Source organism: Podarcis vaucheri (genome assembly GCF_965113315.1).
Source record: "Podarcis vaucheri genome assembly, chromosome: 5".
NCBI classification, from domain to species: Eukaryota; Metazoa; Chordata; class Lepidosauria; order Squamata; family Lacertidae; genus Podarcis; species Podarcis vaucheri.
The window spans coordinates 31,494,159-31,521,989 of NC_138763.1; the positions used below are offsets into that span (position 1 = coordinate 31,494,159).

The following is a 27,831-nucleotide window of genomic DNA, read 5'->3' on the forward strand; positions in this document are numbered from 1 at the left end:
TTTAGAACTTCCTCCCTAGAGAAGTTAGACTGGCTACCTCCTTGTTGTCCTTCCATTGGCAAGAGAAGACAGGCCTTTAGGAACTGTTTTAAGGAAAGGGCTGGGGCTGTGAGGTGGTTCTATACACACACACAGTTTTTGAAAATTATAAGACACACGGTCAATTATTTTGCTTGTTATTTGTTTATTTAATATTTATAAAACACACTGTATATGGTGTGCAACATAAAAACATAATACTACAATAACTTCAATAAAAACATCAATAAAGACAGGTTTGTTGAAAAAACACGTTCCAAAGGCTTGCCTGAACAGTGCTGTTTTTCAAAAGACATCTTTTAAAAAGTAATAGACTTATGTAACTGGGTAAAGTTTTGTACTCTCATCCCCATTTCATGCACAAGTTCCACAGCGTAGGGACAAGAGGGGCAGTTGACTGTATTGAAACAATGATAAGTTAAGATCAGGCTCAAGCCATCCAGGATTCCTCTCTTGCTCTTGTTTGAGTCCGTCTTAACTAAAAATGGTTGCAACATTTTACATTTCAGGTGAAGCTTGAGCTGCCTACTCAACTCCATAAGAAGCACCACATTCTCTTTTCATTTTATCACATCACCTGCGACATAAATGCGAAAGCTAATGCCAAAAAGAAAGAGGCCCTGGAAACATCAGGTAGCTATACTTTGATCGAAGCCCTGATTTGTATTGTTCCTGTATTACGTAGTACCATTTTAGGTCAAGCATTTATGACAAGATTTGTTTTTTGTGTGTGACCATCATTGATTCTCTTTATTTCAATAAAGCAAACTGTTCTAATGCTAATTAGACCTCCTTTTGGATGCAGTGGGATATGCTTGGCTCCCTTTATTGAAAGATGACCAGCTAGTGTCTCAAGAACACAGCATACCAGTGGCAACCAGCCTGCCTCCCGGTTATCTGAGCCTTCAGGATCCTGCCGCTGGAAAGGTATTGTGTAGCATTTGAGTTTTGTGTCTCTCCAGCAAAAAGAAAAGTGTCTGTGAATCTTACAATTTGAAATATTTATAGTATTTGTGCAGTTTTACTATCCTTGGTGTCTGACGCTGCCTTACTGAAATGAAGGTGAAAGAGGGGTTCACTTTCTACATATGATAGGTTACAGAAGTAAACCTCAAGCTCACAGACACACATTGCCTCATGTGTACAGTGTGTGTGTGTGTGTGTGTGTGTGTGTGTGTGTGTGAGAGAGAGAGAGAGAGAGAGAGAGAGAGAGAGAGAGAGAATCACCTCATACAACCACATCCTTTTTCTGTGGTAGCCGGCTCTGGTAGATAATTGTGTATGCACACATTGCTTCACCTGGTACATTTTGCATGCAGTGTGGATTACATGAGAGAATTTTCTTCTATGCTGCACCTGCTGTAGAGCTGACACAGTGAAGTACAGTGTAAATATGCCCTTCGTATTAAGACACATGGTTGTTGGTTATAATCCCATACATGTCTGGAATCACATACTGAACAGCTACTTCTAGGTGCAGCATTTTCTGGTTCTGGGTAGTCTATAAAATATGCGGCGACATGAATTTGGATTAGGGGTAGTGGACATTGTCCAACAACGTTTAGGCCTCATCTGCACTTTGCATTTAAATCAGCATCTTATCACTTTAAACAGTCATGGCTTCCCCCAAAGTGAGTTACTACGAGACACCTTTTACCATCACAGAGGGAAAAGGAATTGACTGTTAAACCACTCAGAAACTGTAGCTCGGTGAAGGGAATAAGAGTCTCCTAACAACTCTCAGTACCCTTAACAAACTACAGTTCCCAGGATTCTTTGGAGAAAGCCAAGCCTGTTTAAAATGGCATGATACTGCTTTAAATGCGTAGTGCAGATGGTGCCAGGTTGGCTACTCTTGCTTTTGATAACAGTGTCGGGGGGGGGGGTACCAGTGCCAAGGGCCTTCTGGGGGTTCCCTCCCTGCGAGAAGCCAAGTTACAAGGAACCAGGCAGAGGGCCTTCTCGGTAGTGGCACCCGCCCTGTGGAACGCCCTCCCACCAGATGTCAAAGAGAACAACAACTACCAGACTTTTAGAAGACATCTGAAGTCAGTCCTGTTTAGGGAAGCTTTTAATGTTTAATAGACTATTGTATTTTAATATTCTGTTGGAAGCCACCCAGAGTGGCTGGGGAAACCCAGCCAGATGGGCGGGGTATCAATAAATTGTTGTTGTTGTTGTTGCCTAAATTGGACATGTGCACAGAATTTTACATTTCCAGTGACAGGAGGAGTTTGACTCAGTATTTCATTTTATAAATTTAGACATGGTGATTTTTATAAATTTAGACAAATATGATTAGTCCTGCCCATGTGTTTCCAGTATTCATACACTTACCACAACAGCTGTAGAACTCACTACAGGGAAGTATCTCCATTCTGAAAATGGGACCTCTGAATGGATCCAACAGAAGGCTGAGGTTCTGAAAGGCTGAATGTTCGGCTGTTTAATGGCATCCTCCATTTTCCCATTTTCCCCCTTGGAACGATCCTGCACCATGTTTTAGCAAGTGTTACAAATCTAGTGTTACAAATTAAGGAATTAAATAGAAATACGTGCTGTTTGTATTGTTTGCAGCACAGCGGAAGTGACGTGAAGTGGGTAGATGGAGGGAAGCCACTCTTCAAAGTGTCTTCGTTGGTTGTATCGACAGTTTATACTCAGGTGAGCACCTTTACAAAAATTTATCTTGGTGAAAGGTAGTGTGTGTGAAAGGCTGAATACAAAGGCTGCATGTAGAATTTCTGCTTAACATTTCAGTTGGGTCAGCGTAGTTTTCACTTTAGAGATGCAGTATTGAATATGAATGTATAGACAGGCAAATCTAAAAAATCTAAAATCTAAAAAAATGTAGTATAAGCACTGATAACTGGGAAACACTGGCCTGTAAATGCTCCCACTGGAGAACAGCCTTCACCAAAGGTGTAATGGACTTTGAAGAAGCACAAACTCAGGGCGAAAAGGAGAATCGAACTAAGAGGAAGTCACATTTGGCAAACCCTCACTGTAATCAGCTCCCATGCAGAAACCTATGTCCCTACTGTGGAAGGACATGTGGATCCAGAATTGGCCTCCACAGTCACTTATGGACTCGTTGTTAAGACCGTTTTCATGGAAGGCAATCTTACTCAGCTACTTGTGATCACCAAAGGACAAAGATAGACTATTTAGTTTAGTCTGTAATAAATTGTTTAATATGAATATTTTGTACTCACTTCCTCAAGGAATTACAGTGGTTACCTTGGTTTAAGAACAGCTTAGTTTATGAACAACTTGGATTAAGAACACTACAAACCCTGAAGTCGGTGTTTCGGTTTGTGAACTTTGCCTTGGAAGCCGAACAATTTGTAAATTGAGTCCCTCGCTGCTATGGGAAAGCACATGTCAGGGGATGATTAGCTGCTTGTGCTTAAAATTGTGCCCCTTCAGAGTTTGTGCGGCCCCACAAACCTCTGTGTGTGACAGAGCTCCTCAGACATGTCTGCTCTAGTCACTAGTAGAGTCTGACAGTGGCTGCCTGCAGAAGCGCTTCCAGCAAAGAAGTTCCTTAACGGAAACGCGTCTCCTGGACTCACGACGTGGCAGCTTCCGGCGAAGCATGGGTCTCCCTGCAGTTGCTTCTGACACCTCCCCGCTATTTTCGCTGGATGTGTCTCTCACCCCTTTCTCTCCCCTGCTGTTTCCTGCCTGGGCTGCTGCGTCTCTCTCAGCATTACTGAGATCCTCCTCCAGAGACCCCTCGCTCCCCCTCCTTGTCCCTGCTTTAGCTGCTGACTCTCTCCCAGTCTCTGGGAGCCCTACCAACTCCCTTTCCTCTGATGTCAGTTCCCTGACATCCACCTCCCCTCCAGGGCCCCCTTCTCCCCCGCCCCTACTCTCTCCTCTGGGCGGTGAGGAGCTGAAACCCCGAAAAGAATCCTCTTCATCTTCAGACGTCTCGAACATTTCCCTCCATCGGTCTTCGTTCCGACTCGCTGAATCCTCCTCCACCTCGGAATCAGAGAACCCCTCCAACTCTTCTTCTTCGTCGGTGGTGGCGAAGTATTCCCTCCGGAACCTCGCCACTGGCTGGGGTTTACGAGGGAATCTCTGATGAAAAGTTTCAATCAAAACCTCGTCACCTACATCCTCTGCCCTGACCCAGGTGTTTTCCGACTCCGGCTCCCCTTCCCACATTACCAAATACTCTACTTGCTCTCCCTTCCACCTGGAATCGAGAATCTCCGCTACATGGTAGCTGTGTTCTTTTTCCTCCATAGCTGGTCCCCTATTGACCCTCCCCTCTCTGTCCCCTATATACGGTGACAGCAACGACCTGTGGAACACTGGGTGCAACTTCATGTGGTTCGGTAACCGGAGTCTGAAAGCCACTGGGTTGACCTGTTGCGTGACTTCAAATGGGCCCAGCCTTTTGGGTCTTAACTTCTTACAACCTCCTTTGAATGGTAACCCTTGGGTGGACAGCCACACCTGGTCCCCCACCCTAATGCTTTCCCCTTCCCTTCTGGTTTTGTCTGCCTGCCTCTTATATTCCTCCTTCGCCCTGTTTAAATTAAGTTGGAGCTGGCGATGGATCGCTTCCATTTCTTCAACGAACTGTTCTGCGGCTGGAACGCTCCAGTTCTCCCCTTCCCCCCCTGGGAAGGCTCGGGGATGACACCCGTGATTAGCCAAAAAAGGGCTCATCCCCGTGGATACGTTCTCTGCATTGTTGTAGGCAAATTCTGCCAACGCCAGCTTCTCCACCCAATCATTCTCTCTGTCATTCACATAACACCTCAAATATTGCTGGAGGACACCATTAGCTCTTTCCGCCTGCCCGTTGGTTTCTGGATGACGGGCAGTAGAGAAATTCACCTCTACATGCAATAAGCTCATGAGCTTCCTCCAGAACCTGGAAGTAAATTGTTTCCCTCGGTCAGAAACCACCCTCAAGGGGGCGCCATGCAGCCTAAACACATTTTCCACAAACAATTTAGCGGTTTCTTCCGCTGTGACCGCATGTGAGCAGGCTATAAAGTGGGCCATCTTGGTTAACAGGTCTACCACAACCATGATGGCTGTTTTCCCTTTGGACCTGGGCAGATCCGTCATGAAATCTATTGCCACTGCCTCCCATGGCCTTTCCGGCGTGGGTAGTGGTTCTAATAAACCTGCCGGTGCCCGCCTCTCCCCCTTGGCTCGTTGGCATTGGTCACACCCTCTCACATATTCCCGCACATCTTCCCTTACCTTGGGCCACCAGAATTCCCTGGTAACCAGCCACATGGTTTTGTGTTGCCCAAAATGCCCTGCTGTGGGGCTATCGTGCAGTTGCTTGAGTACCTTTTCCCTCAATTCCCCTTCAGGTATGTATAACGCTCCCTTGTAGTACAACGCCCCGTTTCTCTCCTCAAAACCCCCGGGTTTGTCTCCCTCCCTCCTGAGACCCCTGAGTTTGTCCTGGGCGTATTCATCCTGCACCGTTCCCTCTACCAGTTCCCTTTGCCCCACCAATGCCGCCCCACACACCCAGCGGTCCTCGGGAATGACATGGGTCTCTTCGGGTGCACCCTCTCCCTCCAAATATTCAGGTTTGCGTGAGAGAGCGTCCGCCCTAACGTTCTCCGGGCCTGGTACGTAACAAATCTCAAAGTTAAATTTGGAGAACTCCTGGGCCCATCTCAACTGCCGTTGGTTGAGCACTCGCGCAGTTCTCCAATACTCTAGATTCTTATGGTCCGTGCACACTTGCACCTTCTGTTGTGCACCAATTAGCAGGTGCCTCCATCTCCGGAAGGCCTCATGAATCGCAAGAAGTTCCCGGTCGTACACCGTGTAGTTCCTCTCCGATTTGTTCAGCTTTCGCGAAAAGAAGGCACACGGTCGCCACTCTGACCCCTCCTTCCCCGGCTGCAGAAGAAGCACCGCCCCTATGGCTCTGTCAGAAGCGTCTGTTTCGACCCTCAGCTTTTTTTGTAAATCCACATGTAGAAGTTGTTCATCAGAGGCGAAGGCCCTTTTCAGTTCCTCAAACGCTCGCTCCGCCTCCCCCGTCCAAACAAACTTCTTTTTACTGCTGAGACAGTCCGTGATGGGCGCCGTCAGGTGGGCGAAGTTTCGGATGAACTTACGATAAAAGTTTCCAAACCCTAGGAACCTCTGCACATCCTTCTTGGTCTTGGGTGTTTTCCATTCCAGCACCGCTTGAACCTTGCCGGGGTCCATGGCCAACCCCTTGTCTGACAAGCGGTACCCCAGGAATTCCACCTCCTTGGTATGAAACTGACACTTCTCCAGTTTCACCCACAGTCTGTTGGCTTGCAGCCTGCTCAACACTTCTCTGACGTCTCTCACATGTTGCTCCTCATTCTCCGAATACACCAACACGTCATCTAAGAAGGCCACGCAATTCTTGTAGAGCAAAGGCCCCAGTACGTGGTTCATGAAGGCTTGAAAACACGCGGAGCCTGTTTGTAATCCAAAAGGCATAACGAGGTATTCAAATGCCCCCAAAGGGGTGAACATGGTGGTCTTCCATTCATCCCCTTTCCTTATACGTATCAGGTTGTACGCCCCCCTTAGGTCCAGCTTTGTAAAAATCTTTCCTTTTCGCACCCTGGTCAAAATATCATCAATCCTGGGCATAGGAAAAGCCGCCGGCTCTGTCACTGCATTTAACCGCCGAAAGTCACATACCAGCCTCGGCTTGTCCGTGTTTTTTTTATCCACAAAAAACACTGGGCTACCCCCCGCTGCCTTGGACTCTCTGATGAAGCCTCTCTTCAGGTTCTTGTCAATGAACGCTCGCAACTCCTGCATTTCCCTGTCTGACATGGCATACAACTTGCCTACAGGAAGCTGTGCTCCAGGGAGTAAATTGATCTGGCAATCAAAGGGCCTATGTGGGGGTAGTTGGTCAGCTTCCTTCTCGCTGAACACGTCGCTGAGATCAGCATACTGTGGTGGCACCTTCCCCTTCCCCATTACTTCAGTCCCTGCCAGGGTGGCTTGGGCCCCTGCTGACCCCTTTTCCCCCCTGCAGTGTTCTAAGCAATGTGCTGAACCGAAGGAAACCACTCTTTGATGCCAGCCCACCAGCGGATCATGTAAGGCTAGCCAGCTCATTCCCAAAATAATGGGAGCGCCTCCCAAGGTGGCCACATTAAACGCTATCAGTTCTGTGTGCCTTGCCACCCTCATTATCATTGGGACGGTCTGCAAGCTAACTCCTCCTCCCAACAGTTCCCTGCCATCGATCGTGGTCACCTGCAGGGGGTTGCTTAAAGGGATAGTCTGTATCTGATGTTCAGCAGCAAACTCCTTGCTCATAAAATTGCAGGAGCTGCCTGAGTCCAACAGCGCCTTTATTTTTAGGGGGTGTCCATTTTGCAGCTCTAGCGACACTTCAATCACTAGAGCAGGTCGAGGAGCTTCTGGCACGGGCACTTTCACTGCTCTTTGGCCTGGCTGCAGTGCCCTGACGTTGGCAACCAGGCGTTGGCTTTTACCTGCTCCGTTTCTCCCTGCTCTCCCCCCTCAACTGCTCCCACCATCCCTTGCCATTCCTTCCTCTGGGGGCAGACTCTGGCAAAGTGGCCTGGCTGTTGGCAGAGATAGCATTTCCGGGCTCCCTTTCCCTCCTTCTTCGCCCCCTCACTGGGCTTTGAAACTGCGCGCGCGCGGGCTGTTCCGATTTCCATCGGCTCTGCCGGCGGGAAAGCTGGCTCAGGAATGTCTGGAATGCGTAACTCCTTCCGACGTTCCCCTCTCCCTTCCCGCCTCTCCAAGGCTCTTGCCTCCTGGCGCGCTCCAATGGTCAGCGCAGATTTGGTCAGCTGATCCATAGACACCGCCCTGGGGCTCCTGGACAGCTCGTCTTTCACAGCCGAAGAAAGACCTTCTTCAAATAGCATCTGAATGGGTGCTGCCGATAAATCCCACCCCAATCTGTGAATCAGCATGGTAAATTCAGTCCAGTACTCACGGACAGATCTGCTTCCCTGCTTGCAAGCCATTAGCTGTCTGCGCACCACCCCTTCCTCAATATCGCTGGAAAACATGATATCCATTGCACGAAAGAATTTCATAGTGTCCTTTAGGATATCGTTGTGCGTTGCCATCAGGGGTCGAACCCAGTCCCGCGCCCCCTTCTCAAGATGCCCAATTACGAAAGCAACTCGCGATTCCTCATCAGGGAACTCATCAAACTGCACATTCAGGGCATATTGCATCTCGGTCCTAAAGGCATGGTAATCCTTGGGGTCCCCCCCAAACTTCTGCACCAATCCTGGTACCTTTCTGGGGAACTGAGTGGTTCTCCCCTTTTTGTCAGCATCCTGAGCCCTTCTCTCCTCGAGCCTCGCCGTCTGCAGCGCAAGTTGGACCTCCAGAGCTTGATACCTTTCTTCCAAGCTTGGACCAGCTCCAACCCCTGCCTCTCCGGTTCCGGCTGGGTTGCTCATGATGCTTTCTCCTGCACAGGCAGCGTACAAAGACTGTCAGACTGCTGTCAGGGGATGATTAGCTGCTTGTGCTTAAAATTGTGCCCCTTCAGAGTTTGTGCGGCCCCACAAACCTCTGTGTGTGACAGAGCTCCTCAGACATGTCTGCTCTAGTCACTAGTAGAGTCTGACAGTGGCTGCCTGCGGAAGCGCTTCCAGCAAAGAAGTTCCTTAACGGAAACGCGTCTCCTGGACTCACGACGTGGCAGCTTCCGGCGAAGCATGGGTCTCCCTGCAGTTGCTTCTGACACCTCCCCGCTATTTTCGCTGGATGTGTCTCTCACCCCTTTCTCTCCCCTGCTGTTTCCTGCCTGGGCTGCTGCGTCTCTCTCAGCATTACTGAGATCCTCCTCCAGAGACCCCTCGCTCCCCCTCCTTGTCCCTGCTTTAGCTGCTGACTCTCTCCCAGTCTCTGGGAGCCCTACCAACTCCCTTTCCTCTGATGTCAGTTCCCTGACAGCACACCTTGGTTTAAGAACGCTTTGGTTTAAGAAGGGACTTCCAGAACGGATTAAGTTCATAAACCAAGGTACCACTGTATACAAAGATTGTCAAAACAAAAATTTCACAGCAGTCCTGAGCTATGGTGGGCAGCAGCAGAGCAACAGATCAGCCACCACATCTGAAGCCCTGGCAGCTCATGCTGGGTCAGGGCAGGTAGAGGGAAAGGCTGCCTTCATTTTTGTGTGTGTGAGAAGCCCAGATCAAGCCCCTTTCAGGGGAATGGATGGGCTTAGGATGTGGAGATTTATGGTTGGCCGTGCTCTGCTATATCCCATTCTGGGGCTCTGTGCTGGCTGCCACCAGCAGTCGTGTTCGATCCATCAAGCTTTCCATGATGACAGTGGGGGCCTCTGGTGGACAACAGCAGCAGGTGGGGGACCTCTTTCACATTTGTCCAGCAGCACAGATCTATGGGGTAAGATATTGCACAGTAAATAGCTAAAGAAAACAGACTAATTAATCTTTTGCAGAAAGGGGGAGGGTGTAGGTATTAGTGAAGTCAGTGACACTGCTGACACTGCAACAGATCTGATCAATGCTGAATAAAACATGAAAAACATATATAAAGGAGTGATGCAGAAGTTAACTGTATCAGGCTAATTTTTCATTGTTTCATTGCTTGCCATTACACTTCTGCTTATAAGAATGCAAGTCAGTATTTCTGACACTTCACTGTCATTTTGTGTATCACTTTGAAACAGACTGAGTGTCGGTAGTTTTGGTGTTGTATTCTGCTGCTGCTGAAACAGTTTGATGGAATTTGATACGTTTTTAATGATGGATACGTACTGCTGTTTTGTTTCTTGTTCATATATGGTTGGATTTCCCTCTGCTTCTATAGGAGGAAGAGCAGGATACAATGTGTACATGATGTGGGTATAAATAAGTAAATAATGTATTTTGCTGCTTTTAGGATCCATATCTGAATAGATTTTTCCAGCAGTGCCAAAAAAGGGACAGGGATCTCTCCCAACCACCTACCTCAAACTTTATCATCTCTTGTAAGGTAAGATGATAAATGATAATGGCAGTGTTAATGATAATGATGCATTTGGTAGTAGTGATAAAGATGAGATTACCACTAAGTAATGCTACATTTTGACTTTGCCTTTTGAATAACTCCCATTGTATCAGTTTTAGAAATGCACACATATTCACAATAATGGATGGCACGTTGCTGAATAGCTCCAAAGTAGCTTTGCAAATGACACTGATCGCCCCCTAAAAAAGGTTTAGCCCAAAAGTTACAGGCCCATGGCAAATGTTTAATACCTGCCCACCTAAGTTCACCATTCACAGCACGGGCTGCTTCAGAAAAGGAAATTATCCTACTCTCTCCCAAATGAAAAAATAAATCATCCTGCCTAGTCACACTGATGTAACTTTTATTTGCCACTGTTGATCAGGCAAGTGGCTATTTACAAGGTTGTTCTGGAGCACTCAAGAAAACTCCAGGGTACACAATGTTTGCTTTCCTTATTTGGCTCCCAGGAACCATATGACCTTGTGTGTTGCTGTTTACTGTCCTTCCCATTCATTATGTGAGTGCATAGATGGTAGAACGCCATAAGAGCATCCCTATGTCCTGAGACCAGTAGCGGCCTGTGTAGCAGCATATTGCTCATGCTTACCAGAGAGGGGATAAGGCGTGGGGAGCTCAGAGCTGTTTGGGAATGTAATCGCAAGAGCATCTGATTGGCTCTGTTGTGCCACACAACCCTGAACTCCCCTTGCTTCACCCCTCACCCTCTTTCTCCAATGAGAGCTAGCGACACACTATGTTTGGAAGCTGGGAGCTCAGCAATGCCCCATGTACAGCACTGCGTGCCGAATACCATAAGAAGAGCCTTGCCAGATCTGACCAGAGACTCATCTAGTCTAGCCTTCTGTTCCCACAGTGAGTGACCAGATGTGTTTTGGAAGCACACAGGCAGGATATGAGTGAAATAGCTATCTCCTGTTCATGTTCCCCAGCAACTGGTATTCAGGCATGATGACTCTGATCAGGGGGTGCGGGTGGGCTTAGTATATAGCCATCACTGAGAGTTTTGATGTCATTTATTGTGACCAGGCATTCTTTTATTCTCCCTGAATGTGTATAATCCCCTTTTAAAGTCATGAAAGTTGGAGGAATCACTGCAGCTTATTCTAGGACACCAACTTTAGGTTCACTGTTTTTTTGAACAATAATTGTCTTATTTACAGATGATCAAATTACCCCTTTAAAACTAGCTCATAACTCTTTGTCCATCACTATTTCTGATGTCACTTTTGTCATGAGGTAAATGTGCATATTGCAGTTTGTGATCCGTGATGCTCTTGGAACAGCCATTTGCACATTTTCATTCAAGAAAGTTTCCCAAAATTAAATTTAGCCACTTTAAAAGCTAAATCTGAAGCATTATGTCATTCTTTTGGGGGTTTTCCTCATTCAAACAGCTGCAACATATAGAGGAAGTAACAGGATGAGGAAATGTGGTCATTAACTACACCCCTCCCTTTGTGGTCAATTTTCTACAGCTCAGTCTTTAGCAATTTGCTGGCACTAAGGCTTCTCTTGAGTTTTCGTAAGGCAGCCTTCGCCAACGTACGACCTTTCAGAGGTTTTGAACTACAACTCCCATCAGCCCCAGCCAGCATGTACTGCCTGGAGCTGATGGGAGTTGTAGTCCAAAACCTCTGAAGGGCAGCAGGTTGGTGAAGACTGCCTTAAGGTTTAGAAAACAGCAAGCTATTGCAGAGAAAATTCTCCATTAATCTTGATATTAATTTATTTTTCACACTTCCCTTTGTCCAAGAAGCTCACAATGGCATACACTGGGTCACTGTATTTTATCCTTTCTTAACTCTGTCATTGTTGGCTAACCATGCAACGATAGAAGATTTCAGAAATAGACACCTAAAACTGGTTAAGTTGAGAAAGTGTTATCAGATCAATGGCACCCAGGCAGCTCCATTGGACGTGCATAAATCCAAACCACATCTCCCTGCTCCATGTTCAACACCTGAACAGCTATACTGCTCTGGCTTTATCTTTGCATACCTATTTAAAATACAGTTTAAATCACAGGTGATTTTGGGTACAACTGTTTCTATGGCAAAATATAACTCTACCTTGATGAAATTACATTAATGTGCAGTTGTCACAAAGCAGCAGAGAATCTGCCTGTCTTTACATGTATTTTTGTTTCCTAATCAGAATTTGCTTAAAATTGAGAGGATCCATGTCATCGTGAATTTTCTGCCTGTGATTCTGAACCAGCTCTTCTGGGTACTTGTACAGAATAAGGAGGATGAGATTACAACTGCTGTGACCAGGTTTATTTTCCATTGTATTCGTTTCATGTTTGCCGTCTGTACTGGTAACATAGGAAGTTGCCTTAATCCCTCTAGCCCAGTATTGTCCACACTAACTGGCATTGACTCTCAAGTGGGGGTCTTTTCCAGCTGTACCTGGAAATTCTGGGGTAGAATCTGGGACCTTCTCTATGTAAAACAGCTACACCCTTCCGAGCAGGCGCCAGACAACCTCTAGTCACTTACACCAAAATTGGGAATGCCGCCTTAACTTTAAAAATGGCATTCATGTTTGAAAACATCTGTATATGCAGTTTTTTGGGAGGGGAAGAGGCAATTTTCTGTGATCCTGTCAGCTACACCAAAAAGGTCACATTTATGGGAAGGGATGGGCAGAATAACTAAGGCTGTATTTAGAATGCACTTCCGCATGACACATCTCTTGATTATCTGTGTATTTATTTTTGCCTTTGGAATGGCTCAATTTTACTAAAATCGCCAAGCAGAGTTTTGCAGCTGACTTCACAGAGGCCACAACTTTGCTAAATAATCCAATATGTTTTTGACATATGTAAGGTTGGGTCCATTTCATTATGCCCAAAAACTCCAGAGTAGACTGTGAATTTTTTGTAGAAAGTAGTGTTTCCATTTTTAATTCAATGAAAAGTGCTGGATTTTTCTTCTTCCATTCCAGAACTAACTGCCTTAATTTCATAGGCAGAACAGCACTGGAGTTTTATGATACCTTTATTAAAATCTCTATATTAGAATTTTTATAGGCTTTGAAGTTAGGAAGCTGCCTTATATGCAATCAGACCACTGGTCTGCTGACGAAAAATAAACATTAAAAAGCAAATATGGAGCAAAGCATTTATCCTGAAGTTATCCTGTGCATCAGTGTTCCCAAAGCAGATAGCAATGCAAGCCCCTAGAATCTCCTATGCCAGCTGTTTGCTTCTAGAACCCGAGTTAACCAGTTCTAGCTCCACACATGTGCATTTTTAAAAAATAATAAAATGTTGTTTTGCAAGCTAAAACAAGTTTGGAGAGCTCCTTAGGTTCAGAAAAAAACAACCCCTTAATTCAGTGGTTTTCAACTGGTGTGCCATGGCAGTGCCATAGCTGTCAACTTTCAGATTTGAAAATAAGGGATCAGCAGCCTCACCTGTCCCAGGGACAATCTACGGGATATCTAACAATCCGGGATAGCAGCTGGAAGCAGTGGGAAACGTCACTGGAATAAGGGAATTTCCCGCAAAAAAAGGGAAGGTTGACAGCTATTCATGGCACCCTGGTGTTCCTTGAATGATGGTCAGGGGTGCCACGGGCAATGCTGGCCTCTGTCCCTCTTTCTTTCTCTCTCTCTCTCTCTCTCTCTCTCTCTCTCTTTCTTTCTTTATTTCCTTCCTTCCTTCCTTCCTTCCTTCCTTCCCTCCCTCCTCTGCCCTGAGGACTCCCAAGAAGAGAGGAGAGGAGGCTGAGGGAACACTCCACAAGAAAGTGGCATAACTGGGCTCCTGAGCCCCACAGAAAGAATGTAGTTGGTTAAGGGAGCCGTGGACTCAAAAAGGTTGAAAACCTCTGCCTTAATCAATTGATTTTTCTTGTGTTCCATGTTGAATGTCAAACAACTCCAAGGGAAAATGTGTATCTTCATGGTCATCCAATAATTTAACTTTACAGGGTGCTTACTGATATTGTTGCCAAGTTCCATGAAGAACAATTAGACCACTGTATCCAGACATATGTAAAGGTAAGAGCATTTAACTCACTTTTTGATCATCACATTACATACCTATCTCAGGTTTCCTCTCTGATGGCAAATAGCATTTTACGTTGTTGTAAGAGGTGTGTTATCTTCCTTTATAAGTTAACTGTGGTGATTTCATCAATTGCTTCTCTTACAAGGAATTGACAAATGGTCAAATTGGCTTCGGTGGTCAATTTTAATAACGATGCTTTTCTGTGTGCTTTGAAATTGCTTGTGCTGTAATATTTCCTTATTTCCCCCCCATTATTTTCTTAAGAAACTTTTTTTTTATTTGTCCAAATTACAGTGCTTTTGTACCTGCTTATGGTATGTTAAATATTTTTAATCTTCCAGCATGATTCTTTGCACATTATCGTGAGTCTGCACTGCTTGTTATGCCCCTTCTCCATTCACTTCTCACTCAAAACTGCCATTGAACTTGCCAGGATATTTAGGAAGCTGCCACCAAGTACCTTAAAAGCATATCCTTGTGTACAGAAATTCAGTGCAGCCACTTAGAAGTCCCTGCTGCAGACCTCCATTAGACTAACTTCCTGAAAGGAGAAAGAATATCCCCCAGCTGATGCATCTTCGGTGGATGGGGAAGTGATAATTTTTACATGTACATACATAGAGCTCTATGCACATTCAGTACATTACATGCAGTCTTTTTACCAATACCACCCTTGGGGCAGATAGAAATCATACATCATCAGACATGTGCATAGGAGTCCAGGCAGCTAAGTGGTTCCCAATTAGCTAAGTACTGCGAACACCCTATTTTTTCAAAAGCCAATCCACGGACCCCCCCCCCTACTTTTGAAAATTTTTGATACGTCTGTGGTAGCTTTTGTGGTATGAATGGTGCCACACACCTCCTGGGCGGGTTACACGGACTGCTTGGCATCCGCAGAGTTCCTAGATATGCAGTTCCTAGATCTGTAGCATATCTTCCAGTTTATGGATTTCTGAATTGAGATGTACCACTTTATGTGCTGCTTACAATACAGGGACGCGGGTGGCGCTGTGGTCTAAACCACTGAGCCCCTTGGGCTTGCCAATCAGAAGGTCAGCAGTTCAAATCCCCATGATGGGGTAAGCTCCCATTCCTCTGTCCCAGCTCCTGCCAACCTAGCAGTTCAAAAACACGCCAGTGCAAGTAGATAAATAGGTACTGCTGCGGCGGGAAGGTAAACGGCGCTTCCGTGCGCTCTGGTTTCTGTCACGGTGTTATGTTGCGCCAGAAGCGGTTAAGTCATGCTGGCCACATGACCCGGAAGTCTGTCTGCGGACAAACACCGGCTCCCTTGACCTGAAAGCAGGATGAGTGCCGCAACCCCATAGTCGCCTTTCACTGGAACTAATCATCCAGGGGTCCTTTACCTTTACAATACAGAACTGCAGCTCAATAGATAATAATGAACCATGTGATCTTCTCCAGTAGCAATAAGAAATAACAGCTTGATTTACAAATACCGTATTTTTCGCTCTATAAGACGCACCCTACCACAAGACGCACCTAGTTTTTGGAGCAGGAAAACAAGAAAAAAAAATCTGAATCTCAGAAGCCAGAAGAGCAAGAGTGATAGCTGTGCAGCGAAAGCAGTGATCCCTCTTGCTGTTCTGGTTTCTGGGATAGCTGCGTAACCTGCATTCGCTCCATAAGACGCACACACATTTCCCCTTACTTTTTAGGAGGGAAAAAGTGAGTCTTATAGAGCAAAAAATACGGTAAGTTTCAACTCTTGCCTGCTGACATGCCCATCTCCAGACAAATCTGACTTTGCAGTCTCTTGGAGGGATGGCAAAGACCGGCTTACTCCAACCAGGGTCCCTGCAGATGTTTTGGACTACATCTCCTCTGAAACCTAGCCAGCATAGCTTTGAAGCCTGGGGCTGAATGGAGTTCAAATCCATATCATCTGGAGGCACCAGGTTAGAAAGGACTGAACAGGATCACATTGAACAGATTCACATGAAATGTTTCCATATGAGAATGTCTGCTGTGCACTTATCACAACAAAAATCCCTTGAAGTAAGAAAAAAATTAATAGTGTGGAATCAGCTCACAGACACTGGCAAGCCTCATACAAACTAGTTCAAAAGCAGAAGTTTAGAAAATTCTGTGTTTCAGTGAACAAAGGAATAAGAAAATTTAGAGAGCAGTTGGTGCCAGCCTTCACCTCTGGCTTGGAGTTACACCGTATTAGTCCAGCCACTTAGAGTATTTCTAGAGAATAGGTGGTACATAAATTTTGTTAAAAGAATAAACTAGTGAATTTAGGTCTGATTCACATGTGCATGTACATATAGCTTCAGAATCATTGCTCAGTGACTTTCCGCCGAATGTTTTTAAAGGGAATGTGTGAACTGCTTCCATTGTAAAGCATTGTGTTTGAGGTGATATGAAAGGTCTAACTGTGGTGTTTGATATGTGATAGCTATTTCATTCATGCAGTTCATCCTTGAAACAAAAAGTGAATTTATTCGTCCTCGCTATTAGGATATGAGTGTACAGTAGTTGAAGCACTTTAGGACAGCAATGACCTAAAGCTAAGAATTATGGTTATCAGTCCATGTCTGTATTAGGGTGAGATTTACTGAGTTCTGCATCCATATATTGTCACAGATCATGAAGATTTGCAGTTATCTCAGGCAGATATACCATCAGAAATATTAAGTGTTGGGATATAAATCCTTTACTGTTTGACTTTGTGCCTAGAAGAGGCATAACAAAAAATAAATTGAATCTACAGTAGTTATACATTTTTGTGAGAACAAAACAAGAAACACTTTTTTCATTTGGTTCTCTGAGTATTATTACACTGCTGAACTTTGGCATAAAGAAAGCTTACACCTATGATGAGCAAAATAATAAAGTGAGTGTGATAAAGGAAATTAAACACCTTTCTTATGTTCAAATTGTAATTGGATACAGCATACAAGTGTGGGTTATGTGAATATTTTGGCAAATGGAATAAACTAGTATTCATTCTGTAAGCTTGTTGTTTTTTAGCAAGGGTTTAAGAATTTATTGCTAGAAACAGTGCCAGATTATCAAATAGGCAGAGAAGGCACTGGGCTATAGGCCCCAAGCCTTTTAGGGGCCCCACAACAATGGATCAAAATAATATTGACTTGATCTTGAAAGAACATTACAATCAAGCTTTCTTATTTCCATGTTATCCCACTAGAGCACGCACATAGGTGAGGGGAGAGATTTTGACTGCCTAGGGGCCCTGGGGCTCCCACGGGATTTAATCTAGCATTGGGTAGGAAAAAAATTGGGCAATGGATAGAAAAACTACCTTGCAAGAGAAAGAAGCAACCCCATAATTAACAAACATTCTGAAGAATGTCAAGGGCTATTCTGCAGTTGTAGCTAAGAGAATGAGCTGTGAATCAGGCACCTTGAATTTTACCTCTGACATGAAATCACTATGTGGCCTTTAACAAGCTACTCCCTCTCAGTCTAAATTCTCTAGCTGCTGCATAGGGATATTAATACACCCCACAGTGTTGTTGTAAGGATTCAAACAAGATAACAGCCCAGTTCATATGTCATGATGAACCCCACTCACAAAAGGAGGAAACAAGCCACAGCCCTTGGCTAGCATCATGGCCATACCAGAGATCATGGTTTGTTTCACCTCCAACAAACCATGATCTATATCCAAGGTTTGCTCCTGGCTTACTTGTGATTTGCTGGAGTGAAAGAAATCACAATACCTGGTTTGGATGTAATGCCAAGACAGGGATTGTGGGAGAAGAGGGGAAGAATGAAACGATCACACTCGTATACGATAAGCCATGCTTTATATTTACCATAATGTGCAAATGCAGCCAATGTATGTGAAGTTTTTTGAACACTCAGAAGTGTTTACAAATAATTGTTGTCGCTGCTGCTGCTGCTGTTCTATGATTTGGACTTTGGCAGCAGGTCAGCATCCGCTGCAGATGAATTATTCCCCTTTCCCCTTCTTCAGATATTCGTCACAAAGCATGATGCCATTGTTCTGCATGACAATATCATAATATGCATTATCCCTATATAAATCAGGAAAGAAAGAGATGCTATAGGCCAGGTGTGTGGGAACTTTGGCCCTCCAGATAGTGCTGAACTACAACTTCCATCAGCCCCAGCAAGTGTCACCAATGGTCGGGGATGATGGGTGTTGTAGTTCAGCAATATTTGAAGGGTCAAAGATTTCACATAATTGCTATAGGACTCTATTCTTTCAGACTGTAGCCTTGCATCTCCTATAGCATCAAGCTCCAGCCTAAGAAGAGTGTGTGATGAAAGGTTTATTAGGGAACAATTTCAAGATCAGTTAAGCTTAATGCTGTTTCACATACACAGTACATAATTCCTTGTACAAGTCACATTTCATTAGCCAAATTATGCCTGGAGTGACAGTGGTGCAAAGCTTAGATGTAGTGTATTCTTCAGGTGTAAATGACTGAGGAATGTGTAAGTGTTTAATTAGTTGTTGCTAAAAGTATTCTCTGACTTAATATGCTCAGAGCAGCATTGGTTGAATGGCTGGTTTGCCCCTTCGTCCCATATTTCAGAAAAAACATTAAATGTGCGAGTTACTACATTCCATACATTTCCAGATTGGCCAGTAAGGAGAGTTTATTGCTAAAGAATGGTGCATGTGCAAGCTAATTGCATCTGTTGATGATTTTGTGCTGCCAGGATTGATGCTTTAATATTTAAATGTATGTGTTCAACATTTAATTGCCTATTTCAAAAGGCATGTTTTGAAGGTGTTGCTATTCACCATTATCAGAAGACTTGGCTTCTGTGAGTAAACTTAAAAGTGGTGTCAACCTTTAGGGGGGAAAAGAGTGTGAATCAAGCATTAATGATTCTTATACCAAAGTTGTAGGTAAAATAGGAATGTGGACCATTCTTCTGCTCATTTGTTAGTAGATAATGATTGGCCTGTAAAATGAGTTTTTCTTTCTTTCTTTGTTTTACAAAACTGCCATAACATTTACCGTACTTCAAGGGTTGGCTCTGTCCACACTTTGGTGCAGGGTCCAGTGTTTTCATGATTTGGAAAGCAAAGAGCAGGGGATCAGTTAATGAAACCAAAAATTTCCAGAGTAGGTGCTGCATATACACTATTCCTCTGAGGTACAATCAAAGCACATTCCCTTCCCCCTCAAATAATTATGGGCATTGTAGTTTGTTGCTAGGAATTCTAACTCTGAGATGGGTAAGTTACAGTGACCAGAATTCTTTGAAGCAAAGAATGTGCTTTGAATGGGTTGTAAATATATAGTGTGTATGCATCCATATTCACAGTACAATCCTATACATGTCTACCCAGGAAGGAAACCCACTGAGTTCAAAGGACCTTTCTTCCAAATTCAGCTATACCTGAGAGTAATCCGCATTAAACTCAGCAAGACTTACTGCTGAGCAGACTTGTGAAGGATTTCACTTCTTTTTAATTACATCATAGCCCAGACACCAACATTACATGTATTTGCATTAAAAACTCTTAAATAGCTGGACAATATTTAGTGATTCATTATGTTTGTACAGTAATGGTTATTCAATGAATTAATCAACTGTATTTAGATTACTCTGAATAGTACCAAACCTTAATCTTGGTACTTTTTGGAAACCTCCCTACTCCAGTTGCAAGAGACAAGAAGTCCTCATGAAGCCACTTTTAATCACAGAGTACCCACACAATTTTATCTTCATTGAGCAGTGGGAGGCAATTTGCATTGGGGACTTGCCCTGGAGGGAAGCAGTTAAGATCCCTCACAGCTCCAAATCTACATACACTGAGAGAGAATTGCTTTTAGAAAATGATGTTGGGAAATACATGATTTGAAACCCCACATTGCACGTAGCTCAGTACATAAAAGCAGTATTTCCAATGCCAAAGGTAAAAGGACTTAAGGAAAAACAGTGTTGAGTGCTTTCCTGTCTCAAAAGAAACTTCCAGCTCTTCAGCCCGAAGTGCTTATGCAATGAACAGCAATTCAGGATTTCTGCAGTTTGATAAACAAAAAGATATGGAGATTCTGATTATCGCCATGGCCTCAAGCATTCATACATAATTCCTATTCCTGCATTTATTTATATACAGTGGTATCTCAGTTTAAGAACAGTCTGGTTTAAGAACGATTCGATTTATAAACTCTGCAAAACTGGAAGTAATGTCCCAGTTTGAGAACTTCACCTTGGTCTAAGAACGAAATCCGAATGGTGGAAGGGCACCGGTGGTGGGAGGCCTCATTAGGGAAAGCGCGCCTTGGTTTAAGAATGGTTTTGGCTTAAGAACGGACCTCTGGAACGGATTAAGTTCGTAAACCAAGGTACCACTGTATCTAGAAAGCACATAACTCCTCCTGAACCCGAGGACTCTGAATTGATACGCTTCTTCCTTTCATTCTGCTTGAGAAAGCAGAAATGATAAATCAGTGCAATAAATTCTGCTTTAAATATAAAGACCACTGTGTCTCTTCTGTTATTTCTGTCAGATGGCAATCATTTCAAACAAATAGGAATGTTACACTGAGCCTTGGGAGACCAGCCTTCTCACTGCCAACTATTCCTCTGTGTATGTGGATGATGTTTTTATTATTATTTTTATTATATATATATTTAGTATGTATTCAAGACCAAGTCATTTGAAGAAAGAACAGTTCACGAGGAGCTAGCTAAGAATATGACCGGTCTGTTGAAGTCAAATGAGCAAAGAACAGTGAAACATGTTTTAAAGGTAAATCTTTCTTCTTTTCCAAAGCTACAAGTTCTAGAAAGATTTGCATATATTTACCATTTTTTTCATGCTCCTTTTTTGTGTGTCGTTGGCTTTTTACTGCTCCATACACCAGAGAGTGCTTCACTTCATTTGTGTTTGTTGGGTTATCCATTCCACTGAAGTGAACAGAGCCATTTACATAAACAGATCTTCCCAACTGGGTGCCCATAGAAGTTCATATGGGATTCTTGACTGGGGTGTCAGCATTTAAAGTACCGTACATGGAGATATGGGATGAGATCCAACGTGGCATTTGCACATGAAGTTTGAGAGTTACACAAGCTGTAGTGCACAAGCTTAACTATTACCTAGTAATAGGAACAGCTGTACTAGGGTTTGCACAACATATTTTACAAGTGCAAGGCACCCATTAGATTCCGTTGTTGCCCTACTCTAATCTAGAAATCATTCAGTTTTGGTTATTAATTGAATGAGTGCTATATGCTCTATGGACAACTATTAACTTATTAGTGGGTTGTTGTTTTTAATGAAATTATAGTACATTCCTTCTGTATTCACACATATACAAACTGGGAATTAAAGTAGATCCCTGATTATAGAAGAGCAAGTCAGTTTTCTCACAGTGTTCACAATCTTGCCAGCAGCTTCTGGAAACAAGATGGCAATATGTGGAATATTTGGACCATTGAAACTCCAAATTTGTTTGTTTGTTTGTTTGTTTGTTTGTAAAACTTTTCTTCGTGCCTCACCTAAATTACAGAGATCATTCTGATTTTAAGAAGGAAACTATAAAGTAAGGGTGAACAAGGAAAACAAAGAAATGAGCATTGCTGTCATTGTGATAACTTACTGCTCTCTTTTTTCCAATTTTAATAGCACTCCTGGTTCTTTTTTGCAATTACCTTAAAATCAATGGCTCAGCATTTGGTGGATACAAAGAGAATACAGGTAAGACTGTGTGCTGCTCTCCATTATGAATAAGCAGATATCAATCTTTACACAGACACACATTTAAAATACCTTACTTGAACAAAAACATCCCTGAGCATAAAAAGATACTTTGGCATATGCCCATTGTCTCTCTCATTGACGCATGCGCGCGCGCACACACACACACACACACACCCCTACCTGAAGATAATTTGTATTAAACACCTCTATTCAAACCATGGAGTTAAAGGTAGAGCTATGCAGCTAAGAAAATGCGTAGCTTGGCTCACAGACAAACATTCAGCAGAATCAAATGTGTATCTGGCAGAGAAATGAGGCAACAGCGACACATCTGCTGTTTCGGAAAGATAATTGCACAGAGTGTGCATGACATAATCCTTATCTTGTTCCGTCTGGCAGAGCCAAGGCTGTGATTACTCCACAGTCCCAATTATATTTCATTAGGCTGTCAGGTAAACACTTTCTTAAGCATAGTTTTTCCCTCCCAGAAATAAGCTAAGTAAAAAAACAAAAACCCATTAATATCCCCTTCCTTCCCTCCCTCCCCCTTAAAAAGTAGCATTTGCCAGGATCCAAAGATGTGTGAGCTAGTGCATAGAATGTCGCTTCTCACAAATTAATAATATAATGGCTGCACTCTAGGTACTGGAAGGACAATAACGCAGTGGTAGTGCATGGACTCTGTATGCTGGAGGTTCCCAGTTTAATCCCCAGTATCACCACTTTAGAGTGACCTCTTAAGAGAGACCTCTGCCTGAGATCTCAGAAAGAGCTTCTGCTAATCAGTGTAGACAGTGTTGATTAGATGGTCTGACTCAATATAAGGTAGCATTGTACATTTTTGTGCTCTCATGGCACATCAAATGTAATTTTGGAGCATGGGTGGGACTTCCAGATGTACTACAACATCCACAATCCCTCACAGTTGGTCATGCTGGTAGGACTTATAGGAGCTCAAATAAAATCATTTTTTAATTGTTACAATCAATAGCTAGTAGTTGAACGAAATTGGGAGGTTCACAGATGAAACCATCCTTCTGGAGGACCCCCCCTCCCTTTCTTTGATTGGAGAGCTGCTGCTCAGTCAAAATAGACAATACCAAGTTAGATGGATCAATGGTTTGTCTTACCATAAGTAGGTTCCTATGCAAAACTGATATAATTACCTCTTCCTCCCTTCCAATTCATGGTTCTGAACCTACATAAGATCTACATTGAGATCCTGCCACCTGAGGCAGTTGTCTCAGCTGGCTTCACAGGTGGGCCACTCTATCTAACAACCCATTCATGAGTAATGCCATCAAATTCTCCTATAGAGCGCTCTATAGCTTTGAAAGTTGCAGCTTTGTTGGGTTTTGTGGGCTGGAGAGAACCACAGGGGAACTTTGAGTGGTGACAGGGTTAAACTTATATTCTAAAAACGTCATCTGCTGTCTGTTCAGATGCCTCGCACTCAGAGATTTCCAGAATCATTCCAAAATGAGCTGGATACGCTCATCATGGTGATTTCAGATCATGTTGTTTGGAAGCACAGGGATGCTCTTGAAGAAACAAGGAATGCAAATCACAGCATTGGCAGGTTTCTGAAGGTAAGATGCTTTTACCGCAAATAGCCTTTACTTAGCCTTGGTATGGTCTGATCTACATTTTAGAGCAGGGATGGAGAATTTATGGCGCTCCAGAGGTTATTGGACTCCAATTCCCTGGCCAGGCCAGCCAATGGTTAGGCATGATGGGGTTGTAGTCCAGCAGTATCTGGAGGTTCCTCAGCCCTGTTTTGCAACATCCATAAAGCCACTACAAACAGTGTGGATTTTCTACATGTTGCTGACACAACATAATGTATTACACTACATGATAAAAGTCTTATGTCATACATTTAAATGTTTCTGGGTGCCTGATAAGCAGCACTGTGTTGTTTGCCTTCAGCTTGGAGCAGTCAGAACCTGGAAGCTGTGCAGCTACACTCCATGTGGAGAAGCTCATGCTAATTTAGCATACTATGCAACTTTATCATACTACCTTACAATTTGTATTTATAGCCCTTTATAGAACCAGACACCTGGTTTTCACTGACACTAGTTCTAGCAAATCACAGGTTGCAGAGAAAGTATATTTCTAGTGCCATGTCAAAAGCTTAATTTATTTTTTCCACGGCATAATGTCAGTCCAGGGATACATGGGGGGGGGGCGTGGATTGAATCCATGCTTGTCAAACCTATAGTTAGGCTTCTAGACAATGCCTTACTTTGGCTTCCCCTCCCCGCAAAAAAAAGAACCCACATTACTGTGACTCTTCATCTCTTAGTGCCATTTATATAAGGTGACTTCCTTGTTGAGCTGAAAGCTGCTGACAAATATTTGGTCCCCAAGACCAGATATGGTCCACAGTCAATTTATTGTTTGACAGGATGATGATAACTTTGGTGCTTTGTTGCCTTTCTTCTGCTAATATAATCCCTTTCCTGAGTGAATAATTAAAATAGCTCAATTTTTATTCTTAGCGTTGTTTCACATTCATGGACCGTGGATTTGTATTTAAGATGATCAACAGCTATATAAGCATGTTTGGACCAGGTGACCACAAGGTAAGATAACACATAGTGTTTAAATGTACAGCCCAGTTCTTCAGCAGCTGAAAGAATCAGGTGTTAGGATTCTTGCTCCGTGCCTGCAGTCATGGGATTGTTTTATGTCACATGACGGTGTATGTTTTCATTCCACTTAGTGGGAAGTGACGTAGACAGGATGTTTGGTATTACAGTGTTCCGTGATGTGAAACTATTGTCCTTTGTTCTTTCTCTTTGGTGTCTGATGAGAAAGAGGAAGGAGCCAAGTCAGAATGCTCCAAGTGTATTATATGTAAATAATGTAGATTAGCCAAAATGCTGTGCTACTGAGTCTGTTACACAAACTATGTAAGTGTACTAATGCCTCTTGGTATCAGTCACTGTGATGTTCAGGCTGGAGAAAGCTTTTGAAGTTCCCGAACGAACGACCAGGATGGAGAGAACATGCCAGTCAGGCATGTGTCTCTGCCAGGGTCCTACATGCAATAGGACGATCCTAACATCAGGATTAATATGAAGAGAGTGTTGGTCTCTACAAGATACTACTTTTCTGTTGCATTTATAATCAAAGCTTTACCAAAACATGTGGAAGCAGTTATGCAACATTTATCTATACAGTGCAGCCCCTAAAGCTATACCCAGTCTTACTACACTCCCCAAGACTTCAGACCCCTCCAGACTGTTATTTTATTGAGGGTGCATTCTGGCCCAGTAGCAATGCACCACTGGTGGAATTATTCTATTTCAGTTGGTTCTGTGATGCTTCCCTGATGCTACCACATTTTTGCTATCCAGAGGGGCAACAAAAATGAGACCAACCCAAAGCATTTGCAGACACAAACAATATATAAAGCGGGATCACATGTGACTGCTCTGACACAGTCATGTGCACAAATCATCATGGATGTGCAGTAAAAAGGATGCCGACATCAGCAGGGCACTCTGCATACTGCATTTCCTCTCGAAATACACCCCTTGTTGAAAGCTTATTCATAAGGGAAGTACTGAAAGGCAGTGGCGTAGCGTGGGTTCTCAGCACCCAGGGCAAGGCAAGTAATTTGTGCCCCCTAACCCGTGGATTTTAGCACTCGAGTCTCTTCCGCGCCCCCCCAGATGTTGCGCCAGGTGCAGCAAGCCCCCCCTGCACCCCCCATGCTACGCCACTGCTCCCACCACAAGTCTTCAGGACAGCCATCCGAAGGCTGGCGCGGGGAGAAGGTCTCTCCGCCCCACCGCCAGGCTTCGGAGCAGCCTTCCGAAGCCTGGCAGTGGGGCGGAGAGCCCTCCTCCCGCCGCCAGGCTTCGGAGCAGCCTTCCGAAGCCTGGCGGTGGGGCGGAGAGCCCTCCTCCCGCCGCCAGCCTTCGGAGCATCCTTCCGAAGCCTGGCGGCGGGAGGAGGTCTCTCTGCCCCACCACCAGGCTTCGGAGGAGGTCCGAGGACAGTGGGGAAGACGCGCTGCGCTTCCCCGCTGTCCCGGAGATTTCCCTATGGACTTTTGTCTTGCGAAGGGCCGGCGAAACGCGCCCCCCCCCAATGTTGCGCCCGGTGCGGCCGGCACCCCTGGCACCCCCCACGCTACGCCACTGCTGAAAGGCTCTACTCCCGCAAACTGTGAAGTATCCATATCTGTTCTGCATTCCCTTGCTTCTTGACTAAATAGGAAGTGCTTACACAGTCCTTTTCCCCTGGATCACCAATAGTCCAAACATAAAAGCAACATATGGGAATTATTTTCACATTTATTACACAGTATATTCTGCCCTCTCCCAAAGGGTATCCTCTTATTCAATACAATTTAATGCTCATAAGAAATAAAATATATTTAAGGATCCAAAATAAATTGCAGTGAAATAGCAAAACCAAACCCAGTTTTCCTTTACATGACAGACCACTGGTTTCCTCTTTTCTGTGTGACCTATGTAATGCAAGTGTAAATCTCCAATACTGAGTGCAAAACAATCACTATTGTAACATTTCAGATCTTGTTCCAGTATAAATTTGACTTTCTTCAAGAAGTATGCAATCATGAACACTTCATTCCTCTGTGCCTGCCTATGAGATCGGCAGACATACCAGGTAAGAACTTCCTTATTTATTTATTATTTCTTTTCAAGGAAAACAAACTTTTTTTATCCTAAAGACACTTACTTGGAAATAAACCCTAGGGAAATCAATGGAACTTTGATGCTTAATCTAATTATATGAAGGATCAACGTGCCCAATTTGCATTTCCTAAGTCAGCTCATTGTATAAAAAGGTAATTGTTGTCTTTCCCCTCCCCTTCTATTTCTGCAAAATCATTTAAGACCCAGCAACACCATCAGAAACAACACTGCAGTTTCATGCATCAGGTAAGAGGTGAATTGCTTTTATTCCTTCCATGACCATAAATTAATGGATGAACACACTAAGAGGTCCAAATCCCATTCATAGCACTTCTGAAATTAGCTACAATATTACCTGAAGCCAAGCATTTACAAATGTTGATAGTTGGGAGTTAGACATCTGAAGGCAGCCCTGTTTAGGGAAGCTTTTAATGTTTGATGTATTTTAATATTTTTTTGGAAGCCGCCCAGAGTGGCTGGGGAAGCCCAGCCAGATGGGAGGGGTATAAATAAATTGTTGTTGTTGTTGTTGTTGTTGTTTGGGTGTTTTCCATATTGTGAGATCTTGGATGAGACTAATATCCACCAACCATACCTTACAGAAATGTTTGCAAAGATAGATAATATTTTATTGCCTTAGGAACCTTTGAAAAATAACTGGTTCAATCGAAAGAGCTTTGTGAAAATATAATGAGGTTTTTTTATTTAAAAAAAGTTAACTGGATAATAGCAATGGCTGATAATAGTACTAGACTCTTGCTGGCATATCTATTTCTTGGGCATGCATAACTTTAGTAATATGCAATGAACCTCTTGCCTGTTCTCTTCAAGATATTCCAGAGTATACTGTGACAAATGAGTTTTGCCGAAAGCATTTCTTAATTGGATTACTTCTGCGAGAGGTTGGGTTTGCACTCCAGGAAGATCAGGATATTAGGCACATGGCCTTGGCAGTACTAAAAAACCTCATGGCGAAACATTCCTTTGATGATCGATATGCCGACCTGGTAAATTTTTGCCTTACTTGCATATTCCTGTGTGCTTTTGAAATCTACCAGTCAGCCACCTGCAGTGAGCCTTTCTCTTTGAATTTCATTTTTTCCCCCAGGAGAAACAGGCAAAGATAGCAAACCTGTATATGCCCCTGTATGGCATGCTTTTAGACAACATGCCAAGGATATATATGAAGGACCTGTTTCCGTTCAACATAAATACGTCCAATCAGGTAAACGAGAGTGAGCTTCTGTTCCACAAATTCATTTTGAGTCATTTTTGTTACGTTTTCATACAGACCTTTCTGTTTTCAGATCTGTCTTTGCTGGGTGAATAATTAGGTTAATTTATCAACAATTGACCCAAATTCACTAGGCTGAAGGCCC

General features: G+C 43.8%; 1 protein-coding gene across 14 annotated transcripts in view; it reads left to right on the top strand.

Annotated features, from left to right (window-relative positions):
• The window catches only part of DOCK10 (dedicator of cytokinesis 10), a 215,165-nt gene that overhangs the window by 150,066 nt on the left and 37,268 nt on the right, over positions 1–27,831 (top strand). For all 14 annotated transcript variants that reach the window (XM_082221655.1, XM_082221651.1, XM_082221660.1 and 11 more), the window contains 14 exons: positions 549–672; positions 845–966; positions 2,617–2,703; positions 9,940–10,032; positions 12,226–12,344; positions 14,007–14,076; positions 20,709–20,822; positions 21,702–21,773; positions 23,219–23,365; positions 24,281–24,364; positions 26,327–26,423; positions 26,654–26,698; positions 27,284–27,459; positions 27,561–27,677. In XM_082221655.1, coding sequence (XP_082077781.1) covers positions 549–672; positions 845–966; positions 2,617–2,703; positions 9,940–10,032; positions 12,226–12,344; positions 14,007–14,076; positions 20,709–20,822; positions 21,702–21,773; positions 23,219–23,365; positions 24,281–24,364; positions 26,327–26,423; positions 26,654–26,698; positions 27,284–27,459; positions 27,561–27,677 — 1,467 coding nt within the window. The remainder of the gene's footprint in view (positions 1–548; positions 673–844; positions 967–2,616; positions 2,704–9,939; positions 10,033–12,225; positions 12,345–14,006; positions 14,077–20,708; positions 20,823–21,701; positions 21,774–23,218; positions 23,366–24,280; positions 24,365–26,326; positions 26,424–26,653; positions 26,699–27,283; positions 27,460–27,560; positions 27,678–27,831) is intronic.